This window comes from Frieseomelitta varia, unplaced genomic scaffold (assembly GCF_011392965.1).
Source record: "Frieseomelitta varia isolate USP_RPSP 00005682 unplaced genomic scaffold, Fvar_1.2 scaffold_858, whole genome shotgun sequence".
Taxonomy (NCBI): domain Eukaryota; kingdom Metazoa; phylum Arthropoda; class Insecta; order Hymenoptera; family Apidae; genus Frieseomelitta; species Frieseomelitta varia.
In genome coordinates this window covers 26,303-38,083 of record NW_025110654.1, presented here as the reverse complement: position 1 = coordinate 38,083, position 11,781 = coordinate 26,303, and the positions used below count along the sequence as shown (strand labels likewise).

The window sequence follows — 11,781 nt, the reverse complement described above, 5'->3', positions numbered from 1 at the left end:
GTGGTGGTTAAATCAAAGACAAACCACTTTAGCCGGTCGGATCGCGGGACGAACTGAGAGAGTGGGGTGAGAGTGGGCCGGATAGAACGGTGGCAAGGGGGAGGAAAGGTAGACTCTGTGTGTACATACCCGAGTATCTGGCGAAAGCTCGCTCGTGGGGCCGCGAAACGTCTGCACGAGGCTCCGTTTCGTGTTCGTGCCCGTCCATTCAGTCCCGATGCCGATGTCTGAGTACGTCTTCGTGATCGTGTACGTTCGCGCGCACGTGAACCAACACCTACACTCACACACGCATACACACGCCAACACCAAGAATCGCTCGTGGCAGCCACCACGAACAAGGGGTAGCACGTGTGTGCGCGCAACCCCCGCGGAACGTAGACGTGCACGCCCCTCGGACGATACCGGGATATTCTGGTAAGCCAGCAGGGGTTGGACACGCCCATTCGAGGCGGAACAGCACCCCACCAGAGGGTTCGAAGCTTTCCGCTGCGACTACGTTCGTACGACGGTTCTTCGCTACTAATAATACGCCGATATACCACCTATTCAGCCACCATGGCTCTACGTGGAAGTCCCGAGAGCAGCTTTTACGGGACGCGCGCGGCTTCTGTCTACCAAAGACACTGCTAATCGCGCGACCGACCACGCTGATCGCTTGGATTCCCGACGCGACGATTTCTCTCATCCGTGAACGTCGTCGTCGTCGTCATCGTCGTTTCGTCGGATGCGGGGACCAGTTCGGTGAACAAACTCGAGGCGTGTTTTTTTCAGAAGGAAGGAAAAAAGAAAAATTCGGTGTGTAAAAAACGACAGTTCAGGAATCAGTGACATGACCCCACTGGGAAGGTAGAGTGTGACGTATCGTCGGTTGTCGGTGTGAGTGATGTCTCGAGGAACCAGGATGTTACCCGCTGTTTGAAGTTTATCGACGCGAGTGTGCACGGTAAACAGACGCCGGATAAGTGTTTTCCAGCAACAAGACGGAATGGAGGATCGAGAGGTGAGGTAAAGAGGAATAACCGCGAGGGTTATGTGGAGGATGCAGGAAGGCAGGACCGTGTCACCTTTAGGACCGGTCGTCCTACAGCGGGAAGAAGCGGATATGCGTGCCGGGCTGTCGCTGCCACCTCAAGAAAGGAGGCACGTGTTGCTCCACGTACGCACCAGCGAGCCTTTCGTCCGCTACGACAACGTGCGTCAGCAACACTCGCCGTCGACCTCGCCGATCCTGCGGTCCGTCGACAAGGACCAGTTCCACGAGATGGACGCATCGTCGGCCAGGGAGAAGAGGATGGACACCACCGAGGTCGAGGAAGAGGAGGAGCAGGACGAGGAGGAAGAGGAAGACGGGGAGCACGAGAGGAACGTATCGTCAGCCAGGAAGAACATCGCCGAGGACGAGGAAGACGACGAGGAGCAGGAGGAAGAGGAGGAGGAAATGCATCCTGTGGATAGAAACGGAAGCTACCAGGAAGACGAGGAGGTCGAGGTGGACGTTTGTCGAGACGAAGTGGACGAGAGCAATCCCAGCAGTCCCGTCGACTTGACAGCTCCTTCGTCCAGAGGCGGTGGATCCGATCAGTTCCTCAACCCGTTTGCGAATCGCGGCGTGCATCCTTTCTCGTGCGTGCAAAGTGGACAAACTGCTGCCCACGGGACTCCTGTGTACATATCCGCGCACGCCGCCGCCGCGTCCACCGTCTGCACTTCCGGAAACGCAGCTCGAACAACTGGCACGTCGACCGGTAGCAGCATCACCACCACCGCCAGCACCGTCCAGGCGAACAAACGATGCCTGGCGTTCTCCGTGGAGAACATCCTGGACCCGAACAAGTTCACCGGCGGCCGCGTTGTTCACAGTCGCGTTCAACACCGACGACATCGGCGGGCCGACAGTGTGCACGAAGGTGATTAGTCCTGGTTTCTCCTCGGACCAAACGATCGTCTCTGTGGATACAAAGAGTACAACGCTTTCGTTCGTTTTCACGACTTTGTATGAAATCAACGACATTGATTTCGCCGAATACTAATTAACCGATATGATGAAATCACTGACAATGTTATTTCATCGACACTCGTTTCACCGACAATGTTTTCATCTATATTTGCACCTATAATTAATTATCAATCTACAATTACACCTTAGTTATTACTTTATAATACTTCGTTATTTTAGATGAACAATTATTTCGTTATAGTTAATATGTTTAATATATCAATGTCAATGTCGGTGAAACGGTGTCGGTGAAATAACGTCGGTTAGGACGTTGTTGGTGAAATGATTGTCGGTGATTTGATACAAACCCCGACAAAGTTCGATCTTATCCGTGAGAGATTTTTCAAAGTATATATTGTCGGTAGTACGGAAGATTGAAAAGATTCAGTCCGATGACTTAAGCTTAACTGAGAGGCAAACAACTGATAGTTTTAAAACCAGAGCTGGCGTCCGATCAAGTTCCCGTCAATTTCAGTAGAATAAGCCGGGCCATTACAGACACGATATACCATCATCCTCCACTGTAAATCTCGCCTAAAAGATGGTCGCGACCGATTAATCCGGACGAATCTGTCGCGTTCGAGCGACTGGTAAAGCCACCGCGGAGGCTTTTTCTCCGCGAGGCAACATGTTTATTGCTTCCTCCTTACTCGCGCGGATCTTCCTTGCCTCGTAACCGTTCGCCAAAACACGGCCCAACGCGTTCGCTCTTTTTTTTTTTGTTTTCCTCGAGGAACATATGGGCCTCGTCTTCCATGGGCGACGATCCCGTCTTGATCTTGAACGTGATTTTTTTCGTCTTCGTGAATCGGGGTGCATCTCCCTTCTTCTCGCGGCTGAGCTCGTGCCCTCTCGCTTCTTCCTCGTTCTAACTTTAGACGCCTGGAAGGATGGCTTGTTCCCCGTGCGTCTTGCAATTTCCCCTGTTTCCGAGTTATTTGCGTGGACGGGAGATTCCGGCAAAAGTGACGATGTAGACGCGTTACTGAGAACACGGGAACCAGACCGGTCGAAACGTCGTCGTTTCTGTCGTTTCTAATGCCATTTCCCGCCTGGCTCGTTTCCTCGTGATCCACTCGAACCGCTCGATACGGCAGAACCGTATGATCGAAGTGAAAACAAAACACCGCTGTTCAACGTCAACGTCAACTGGACATCGCGTAGCATAATTCATCGGGATTTTTTTCATCCGTCATCCAAGAGGTCAATCAACGGGAGAAATTTTCATTTGCAATGAGAAACGAGTGGTCGAACGAGAGGCAGGTGAAATCGTCGGGTTTATTAAATTCTTTGCGTCGAAACGATCTAATCCGGCGGGCATCTGCCGCGGAAAGCTTATCTCCTCTCGATGATCGAATTGAGAGCGGGCGCGCGCGCGGAATCCCAATTTCACAGTTGACTTTCGAATTTAATGGAGTCTGGCGGACAGATAAGAGGAAGAATTCTGGGCGCCGATAACCGGCGGTAGGAGAGGACGTTGAGGAGAGGGCTGGTGCGGGGGGAAGGGTGGAGGAGTGAAACGACGTAGAAACAGAGGAAAGGAACTCACCGTTGGCTGACGAGGGGTGTAGGAGGTTATAGACGCAGGGAGGGGGTTCGCGAGGGCGGCCTGTCGGAGCGTGACAAATTGCTCCGCTAATCTGCGTTAACCAGTCCTTGAACCCCATCATTATCGTCCCTTTATCCCGGTACGGGACACTGGCTGCAAACGAAATCAACCGACACTGTCAGACGATGCGAGGCGTCTTCGATCTTCGAGAGTCGGAAAGAAAAGTAAAATCAGATCCGATCCGGAAACGTGGGAAGGAAAATCTTCGGACGAACGGATGGAAAGGAAGAAAGTCAGGTTACGACAAACTAGAAGGAGAGAAAAGGGGGAGAGAACGTTTCTTGGAGGATCGATCGCGGCGATGAAATCGGGATTACACGATTCTCAGGCCATCCATCTTCCAGGGTGGTCAGGGTACCCATTAAAAGTGCATCAGAGCCAGCCGGCCGATCGGTGAAATCCGTTTCGACTGCTGCTAGCGGCAAACGGTATCCGCCCCCACGGCAAATCCGGCGACGGAATAATATCGTCGGTTGTTATGATAATCGCGCAGCATCGCGGCGTATCGCGTCGCATCGCGCCAAGCCGCCCAGAAAATTGGCTCTTCTGCATCATAATGACTTCTCTCGTCGTCCCCGCGTTTCGTCCCGCCACGCTCTACGCCCCGTCCCCCTTTTGCACACGCTACCGATCGTCGCCGGAGAATATCTCTTTCTCTCCCCTTCTCCCTTTCTCTCCTTCTCTCACCCCCAACCCCTCGAGAGACTGGCTGATTCAAAATCTCCTGGATTTTCCGCTAGATTTCTAGAAAAATTGTAATTACCGCTCGCTAGCTCGCCGCTGGATACCGTTAAACGCTCCTCCTCATGTTGTTTTTCTTATCGAAGCCAGCCAGATGATATCGCGGTCGCTCGTTAAGGGAACGATTCCACCACGTTGCACGGTGGTCCAGTCATTGTTCCCAGGCTGCGTACGCGCGCCTCCATTGTTCCCGCACGGCGACATAATATGATAATTGCTCGTATTTTCCCTCGCTAGCACGCCTCGCGATAACGATAACGGGCGCGAAATTTGTAGCGACTTTAAAGTAAGAAAGTACGAGCTTTCTTCGTCGCGGACGGGAAGGATTTCGAAGATAGCGTTCAGAAGAACCTCTTCTTGGACAATGGGGCGTAATATAGTCAACTTGTTTAACACGGCCGGATAATTAGACCGGAGCTAACGGGAACAATCGTTCCGCGTCTGGTGTTTGGATCGTCGCTGGTAAAAGCAATTTCAACCCCCCTCCGCTCCCCCCCCCCTCCCTCCCCTTCGTGCCGGATCAATCAACGCCACCGCAATATTTCCTCCCCACAGATTTTAGACACGTGGCGTATGTTTCTAACCAACGAGCTCGGCTATTACGAAGCTGCGTGTCCCAACGTCCGACCTGATTATTCCGACTCTTACCATCTATAACTGGCTGTCGGCTGATAAAACAAACAGACGCCTTTCGATCGAGTCGATCGCGATCAACGTTCGTGGCTCGTTCGTCTTCTCCCTATTGGCTGAAATTTGGATCGAGCCTAGTATCGTCCGTGGCGCCGGGCTACGATCCAAGAGACGCGTCTCGCACGCTTCGTCAACGTCATCATCGACGAAGGATCGAAAAGGGGGAGTGGAGTACGCGCGTATTCCCCAGGTTACGGCGCTCGGTTGTCAAACGCTGTCATTGTGCTTAATGAGGAAAACCGAAATAAGTGTTCGTGACTGTGCCGATGTCCCCTGTGCCCCCTTACGGTGCCCCCTGGGGAGTCTACGCAACCCCCGATCATCGCCTTCTCTCCCCTCCCCCCGCTCCGCCTCGTGTTGGACTCGCGATCGTGTTTAATGAAGAAGATCTAAACGAGATAAATGATTCCGAGCGGTGATGTCGCCATAAAGAGTCGATGAACGAACCGATAAGAAACAAACGGCTGTTGTGGATGCGTACGAGCTTAATTGTCCGAGACGCTTTGTAATGGTGTACATTGGTGTCGCGTACGATCGATTCGACGATAGAACGGACGGATCATCGAGTTGACCGAGAGGAACAGGAGGAATGGAAGATGGCTCGTTCGAAACGCCGTTGATTCGTTTCGAGCGAGGTTGAAAAATTCAACGTCTCGCTTCCCAAACCTTCCCCCCCCCCTCCCCTCCTCTGTCCACCCATCCCTCGCGGATAATCGGGAAGGCTAAGCAACCAACTGACAGCAATCGGTCCAGCGCGGCGTGAAAAACGTAGCAGCAGCTGGTGGCCGGTGAAAAGAGACGACAGACGAGGAACAATATAAATTACGCAATTCAATTAGACGCAATCAATCGGCGCGCACGCATAGAAGATAGAGGGAGAAGAGAACGAGGAAAGGGAGAGGAGATGTGTAGCTTGCGGCTCACGGTGCGCGGAGCTGAAAGATACGAGGACCAGTGGCGGAAATAGGCAAAGAAAGAGGAAGCGAAGGAAGAAGAGAGAGGTGGCAGAGTCGGTCGGCGGCCTGTACGACGGGGCAAGAACGATCGCGCGTTAACGAGATACAAATCCCATTACGGCGTAAACCTTCTCGATCCGTCGCCCCCTACGGACTTCCAACCCCCAGGCACAGTGCTAGGCTACGGGCTATGGGCCACGAGCCACGCCAATTCGGATAAAGTTCCACCGTCTCTCTCTCTCTCTTTCTCTCTCTCTCTCTCTCTCTCTCTCTCTTTCGATTTCTCTCTCCTCGTTCAAGCTCCGGTCTCGCTCTTTTTCCTTTCGCTTCTCCACCGCGTGTCTTCCTCTCTTCTCCACCGATATACCCTAAGTGTGTGTGTGTCTGTGTGTGTGTGTGTGTGTGTGTGCTCCTGTCCTCTCTATCCATCTCTTTCAATCTCGTACCACCGCCAAACCTCCCTCTTTCTCTGTCTCTGGTTTTATCCGGAAACCTATCCCCAGCCCCTCCCCGAACCTCCCAGGGGCGCCCCAACCTCCACGGACCAGAGCCAGGGAATATCTGTCCCCGGGACATCTGCGTGCTGATTGAATCTCCAATCTCCTCTCTCATTGAGCGAACGATTGGCCGCTCTTTCTCTTTCCCTCGTTCGAGGCGGTCGGCTGGCCGCTACCTCTCTACGGGTTTCGCGCGTTTCAATCGTTTGTCGGCTGGAGAGATCGGTTGGTCGGTCGGTTGGTCGGTTTGCCCCATCGTCACTCGGATATCTCCGCCTCGAGTACCTTTTCGCGATTACAAACTGTCTCGAGCAAACAGAAATTAAATTAAATGCGGCTCGATATGCGGGCCAGCTTTTGCCACCGCAGCGACGACACGCTCGTTAAACTGATTGCCGATAGAACGTAGCACGGCCGTACGCGTTCCAAGCCGGCTGCGACCACGGGCTCCGCGATCGCGGTGACGGTGTAAAAGGGTTTCACCACGAGGTCGCAACTTCCATTTAGTTATACACTCTTCCGACTATTTTCCCACTTTTTTCCCATTTTTCTCTTTCTTTTCTCTTTTTCTTCTTTTCCTTGTTTTTTGTTCCCGTTTCTATTTTTAATACGATATCGAATTCGAACTCGACGCATCTTCCGCGTCTCGACGCGGGTACAGCAGAGTGTGAAACAGCGGCCAGGATCGCGTTACCGCTTTGTCATAGGTAAACCGACACCAACGGCGCAATTTTATACCCCCCCTGTGGCGTAATCAATTTTCGTCACACAACACCGTATCGCTTTCCTTGCCACGGTAATCTTCCTCCGCGAGACGTTCCCCGCTGATCCTCCGGTGTTATTGCTATTTTCAGATGGGGACTCGCGGGGCGAGTTCGCCTGCGGCAGCGGCCAGGAGGACGAGGAGGGCACACCGGACACGGGCATGGAGGACATGGACGAGGATCCGGACATGGAAGAGGAAGATGACGAGGACGTGGAGATGAGGGTGACGGACAAGGAATCCTCGAACGCTGGCCGGGAGAGTAGTACCACCGCCGTGAGCAACGTTCCAACGTCCAACTGCAAGAAGAGACAATCCTCCTCGTCCTCGTCGTCGTCCAGCAGCGTTCAGGCTCAAGGTTGTCAAGGTCAGAACCAGAGCAGCCAGAACGGCACCAGCGGAAGCGGCGGCACCGGTGGCAAGCCGAGAAGAGCCAGGACCGCGTTCACGTACGAACAGCTGGTCGCTCTGGAGAACAAGTTCAAGACCACCAGATACCTCTCTGTCTGCGAACGTTTGAACCTAGCCCTGTCTCTCTCGTTGACGGAGACCCAGGTGAAGATCTGGTTCCAGAATCGACGAACCAAGTGGAAGAAACAGAACCCAGGACTGGACGTGAATAGTCCTACGGTACCCACCACGCCGCCGCATCCTCCGCCTTACACGCCTGCCTTCCTGTTCGCCACGCATCCTCATCAGCATCCGCTGCCGCACTCGCACACGCATCCCCATCCGCACGCCCACGTCCATCATCCACCGCCCGTGCCACCACCGCCACCTGGCTATTATCACCCAGCCGCGCCACCTTATCCTCCGACAGGACCGACGTTCTTCGGTCATCACCTGTCTGCCACCCCCGCCACCGCGTCCGGCCCACCGCCAACCTCCACACCATCCTCCACGGGCCTTGCACTGTCGACGCATACGCATCCGCATCCGCACACGCATCCGCACGCGTAGCGAACTCGACAATTCATCCCGCGGACGTCGTCTTCGCCTTCATAGTCGTCTTTGGTGTTCCGGCTGATTCGCACTCGAGAGATGCAGGTCGACCGAGAGAGAAGAAGAAGAAGAAGAAGAAGAAAAAGATAGAGAGAGAGAGAGAGAGAGAGAGAGAGGGGGAGAGAATGCAATTGGTATGAAAGAGAAACTATTGTTATATACATATGACGTTTGAATGACATCGGTTGCGTTGCGACGCAATCGTGTAGATGAATATTTCGATAAGATAAATAAGGGTGGATTAGGTTTGGGGAGTTTGAAGAGACTGATTCTGCCGGGCGAGCGTAGACAGTTGGGTATGTAAGATTGTGTACGATAGGAGTTTACGAGTCGCTTTGATCACGTCGAGCAAGTGTCTCCTGCGGACTTTGATTCCAGCTTCGTTATTTGTAGATACGTCTTGCGTTATGTCCCGAGCTGTCGAACTCGTCAAGATCTGCACGAGGCACTGTTATATAAATGTAAATACCGTGACGAGAGAGAAAGGGAGAGAAAGAGAGAGAGAGAGAGAGAGAGAGAGAGAGAGAGAGAGAGAGAAAGAGAGGCCATTCCGTTCTTCGTCTTCGAGCAGCACTCGATCGAGGACTCGTGTCGGCGCCGTGTGGTTTATGGAAGTAAGCACGTACGCTCGAGGCCGGGTTTTTCGTTCGTTGTTGCTACTTCGTGTCCGTTGATAGTCGCACGTGGGACGCTTTCGATAGGATAATCGGTTTACGCGGGGTGACGTGCGGGAAACGAGCGTATCTCTTGGAGGATACTGTCGGATCGTTTAAAATTCGTCAACACACGCGCGAGAAAGAGAGAGGAGGAGAGGGCGGGAAGGGAAAAGTGAGAGAGAAAGGGAGAAGGGAATCTGTCGGCCGAGCGGAAAGATAAATACGCGGTGATACGCGGCCGAAGAATAACAGGCGCTCGATTACAGCCCCGCGCGTAAACCGCGCCCCTTTTCGCTCGGATATATATAATTAAAAAATCCGAACGAACAGAGCAACGGAGCAACGAGCGTCGGCTTGTTTCGCATTTCCACGCCCCACGATTATATTCGCGATGACGTTCGCGGCGTTCACCGGCAACAACAACTGTGTGAAAACGCGCGCCTGACCAAAAGAACGAGGAACGAGGAAGAAACGAGAACGAAACGAAAGGGACGAAAGAGGGTGGAATTAAAAGAGCGAGATGGAAACTGTCGCCTCGTCGTGTTGTTTTTCTCGCCACCTTCGTTGTAACATATGCCGTTTGGTCGCTGCGAATGAGAAGCGTTTTCGTTCTAAAAACGAGGTAAACTTTATCAAAGAAAGAGAGAGAGAGAGAGAGAGAGAGAGAGAGAGTGTGTGTGTGTGTAGAAAGAGAAAAAAACGAAAGAAGAAGGAGACGGAAGAAGAAAAAATGAGGGAAACGCTGGTAGCTTGTAAGGTGTGCGTGAGAGTAAACGGGAGAGAAAGAGTTGGCCAGGTGTGTGTGTGTGTGTGTGTGTGTGTGTGTGTGTGTGTGTGTGTTGCACGTCGCGAGTGGATGAGCGCGAAAGGATTTAGCGAGCAAATTTTTTGTGCTGAACTGCAAAAACTGAACCACGTCGGAACGCAGTGGAACGTTCCTGTGTAAAATAAAATACCGTACGTTACACTCGTAAGCCTTTGCCAGTAAATACACGCAGATTATCCCATACAGCATACGCGTACCACGCGACGAAAGATCGATCGCGTCTGTACGCGATCCAGGTGCAACTGCAAATCGAGCATACTTTGCGTATTATGCGTTCCCATTTTCAATGATCCTCTGGAACAATGGGTTCCATCGCGAATCCTTTACGTATCGGCATTGTACGTTTCCCGTTTCCCGTTTCCCGTTATACCAATATGGAACCCCCGTTGTTATCGCCCAAATTTTTTTGTTGAATGTAATTCTGCGAAACCGTGGTTATTATGAAATTTTTGAATTCGCTTGTATTCCTTTCTACGTGTGCTTCGTACACGTTACATTTTTTATAGTTCCATAGAACCATCGTGAAATTCCAAAATTCCACACGTATTTCCATTTAGATGTAATAGCTTGTGTGTATTAGAGATTTCCATTTCCAATGATTGCACGAAACCATTTAATTTTGAAATTTCCAGATTTCACATGTATTCCTTCTACGTTCCATGGCTTGTGTGTATACTAGAGATTTCCATTTTCGATGATTCCGCGAAGTTTGGAAACTCTACGTTCCTTTTATGAACGGTTTTGCAACGTTTTGTCATCGCAAAATCTTCAAATTCTCCAATCCTTCTGCGTATGTTTCGGATTTTACACTCCCGGAGGTCATCCTCGCCGCGAAATTTCCAAATTCTACGTTCCTCTTCGTCGTTTCTCCTACTTTTTGTATTTCCGACGAAAATTACAATTTTCTGCAAAAACTATCCTCGTTACAGAATTCCTCTTTACTTTCGTTCGATCTTCTTCTATCCTCCAACCTTGAAGAGTAAAATTCCGTCTAGTCGGACTGGAATCCTAATTACCTTCCACAACTCGCGCGAACTCTGCCCGCTTTTTCTCGATTAACTCTCGTTGCGAGGATAATCATTTAGCCTGTACGTTACGCGTGCAGCCGACGGTTTCGTAGAAGCGAGGAGGCAACGAACAGGGAGGAGGCTGAGTAAGCCGAACCATTAGACCGGGATAGCGGAGGAATATTCCGCGCTTTGAACAGCCGCTCGTCCAGACTCATCCAGGCTTTCCACGCACGGTTCGTGACGCACAGTGGCGGCCTGTTGTCACCAGTCCCAAAGGCAGCCACGTTCAATTGACGGAAAATCACTCGCGCCTTGCTTTGATGCTGAAATTAGAAAACACCGCGTCTCCTCCGCGGAGCTGTCACTTATTTCGCGGAGAGGCGACGCGGACCGAAGGCTTCCTCTGGGACAATGCTAGATCTTTGACGCGCAGAAATTGGTATTTCTGTGATTCGACGCACGCTTTCCTCTCTCTCTGTGGTCGAGGTTCATTCATTTTTACGAAATGAAATGTTCACGGTATTCGAAAAGTTGCAGAAACCGGATCTTGAAGCAAAATTGTTATCAACGCGTAAAAAAAAAAAAAAAAAAAAAAAAAAAACTATTGGAAATCGTCGGACGAAATTGTGCAAATGAGTATAGTCTATCATCAGAGCGTGGGAATTTCGAAAATGCTGAAGATTGTCTCGTAACGAGACACCGATATACATATTAAATGGCTTGAAAGTACTTTGGAATAACGAACGGCGGAATGTTTCATTGACGCGTAGCCAGATCCACCCTGACGCGCTCGAAGATCGATTCGCGTTGACCAACTGAAAAATAGCTGTTCGTCGGTGAACGGGTAATATATCGTTGGAAGCGTGATATCTCCGACGCCATTAGTCATCGACGTTAATGACAATGATATTTCGAACAGTCGGCGTTAGTCCGGTTATACTCGATGAGATTTTTCGACGGGACCGTCCTCCGGGACAGCGTGAATTATTTTTAACCGGCCGCGTTCCCTGGGTCGCGGAATCAGTCCAGAAC

General features: G+C 51.5%; 1 protein-coding gene across 1 annotated transcript; it reads left to right on the top strand.

The window, feature by feature from the left end:
* The first annotated feature begins 322 nt into the window (after positions 1-322).
* On the top strand, positions 323-9,575 carry LOC122536636. Its single transcript, XM_043669128.1, has 2 exons — positions 323-1,910; positions 7,347-9,575. Exons 1-2 carry the CDS (start codon positions 1,034-1,036, stop codon positions 8,213-8,215), a joined length of 1,746 nt encoding a protein of 581 aa, XP_043525063.1. The 5' UTR covers positions 323-1,033; the 3' UTR covers positions 8,216-9,575.
* The last annotated feature ends 2,206 nt before the right edge of the window (positions 9,576-11,781 follow it).

Excerpts from the sequence above, each read along its gene's own strand:
- LOC122536636 (XM_043669128.1), top strand. The coding sequence starts at position 1,034 with ATGTGGAGGATGCAGGAAGGCAGGACCGTGTCACCTTTAGGACCGGTC. Across the intron at positions 1,911-7,346 it reads GGCCGACAGTGTGCACGAAG|ATGGGGACTCGCGGGGCGAG; the intron begins GTGATTAGTCCT and ends TGCTATTTTCAG.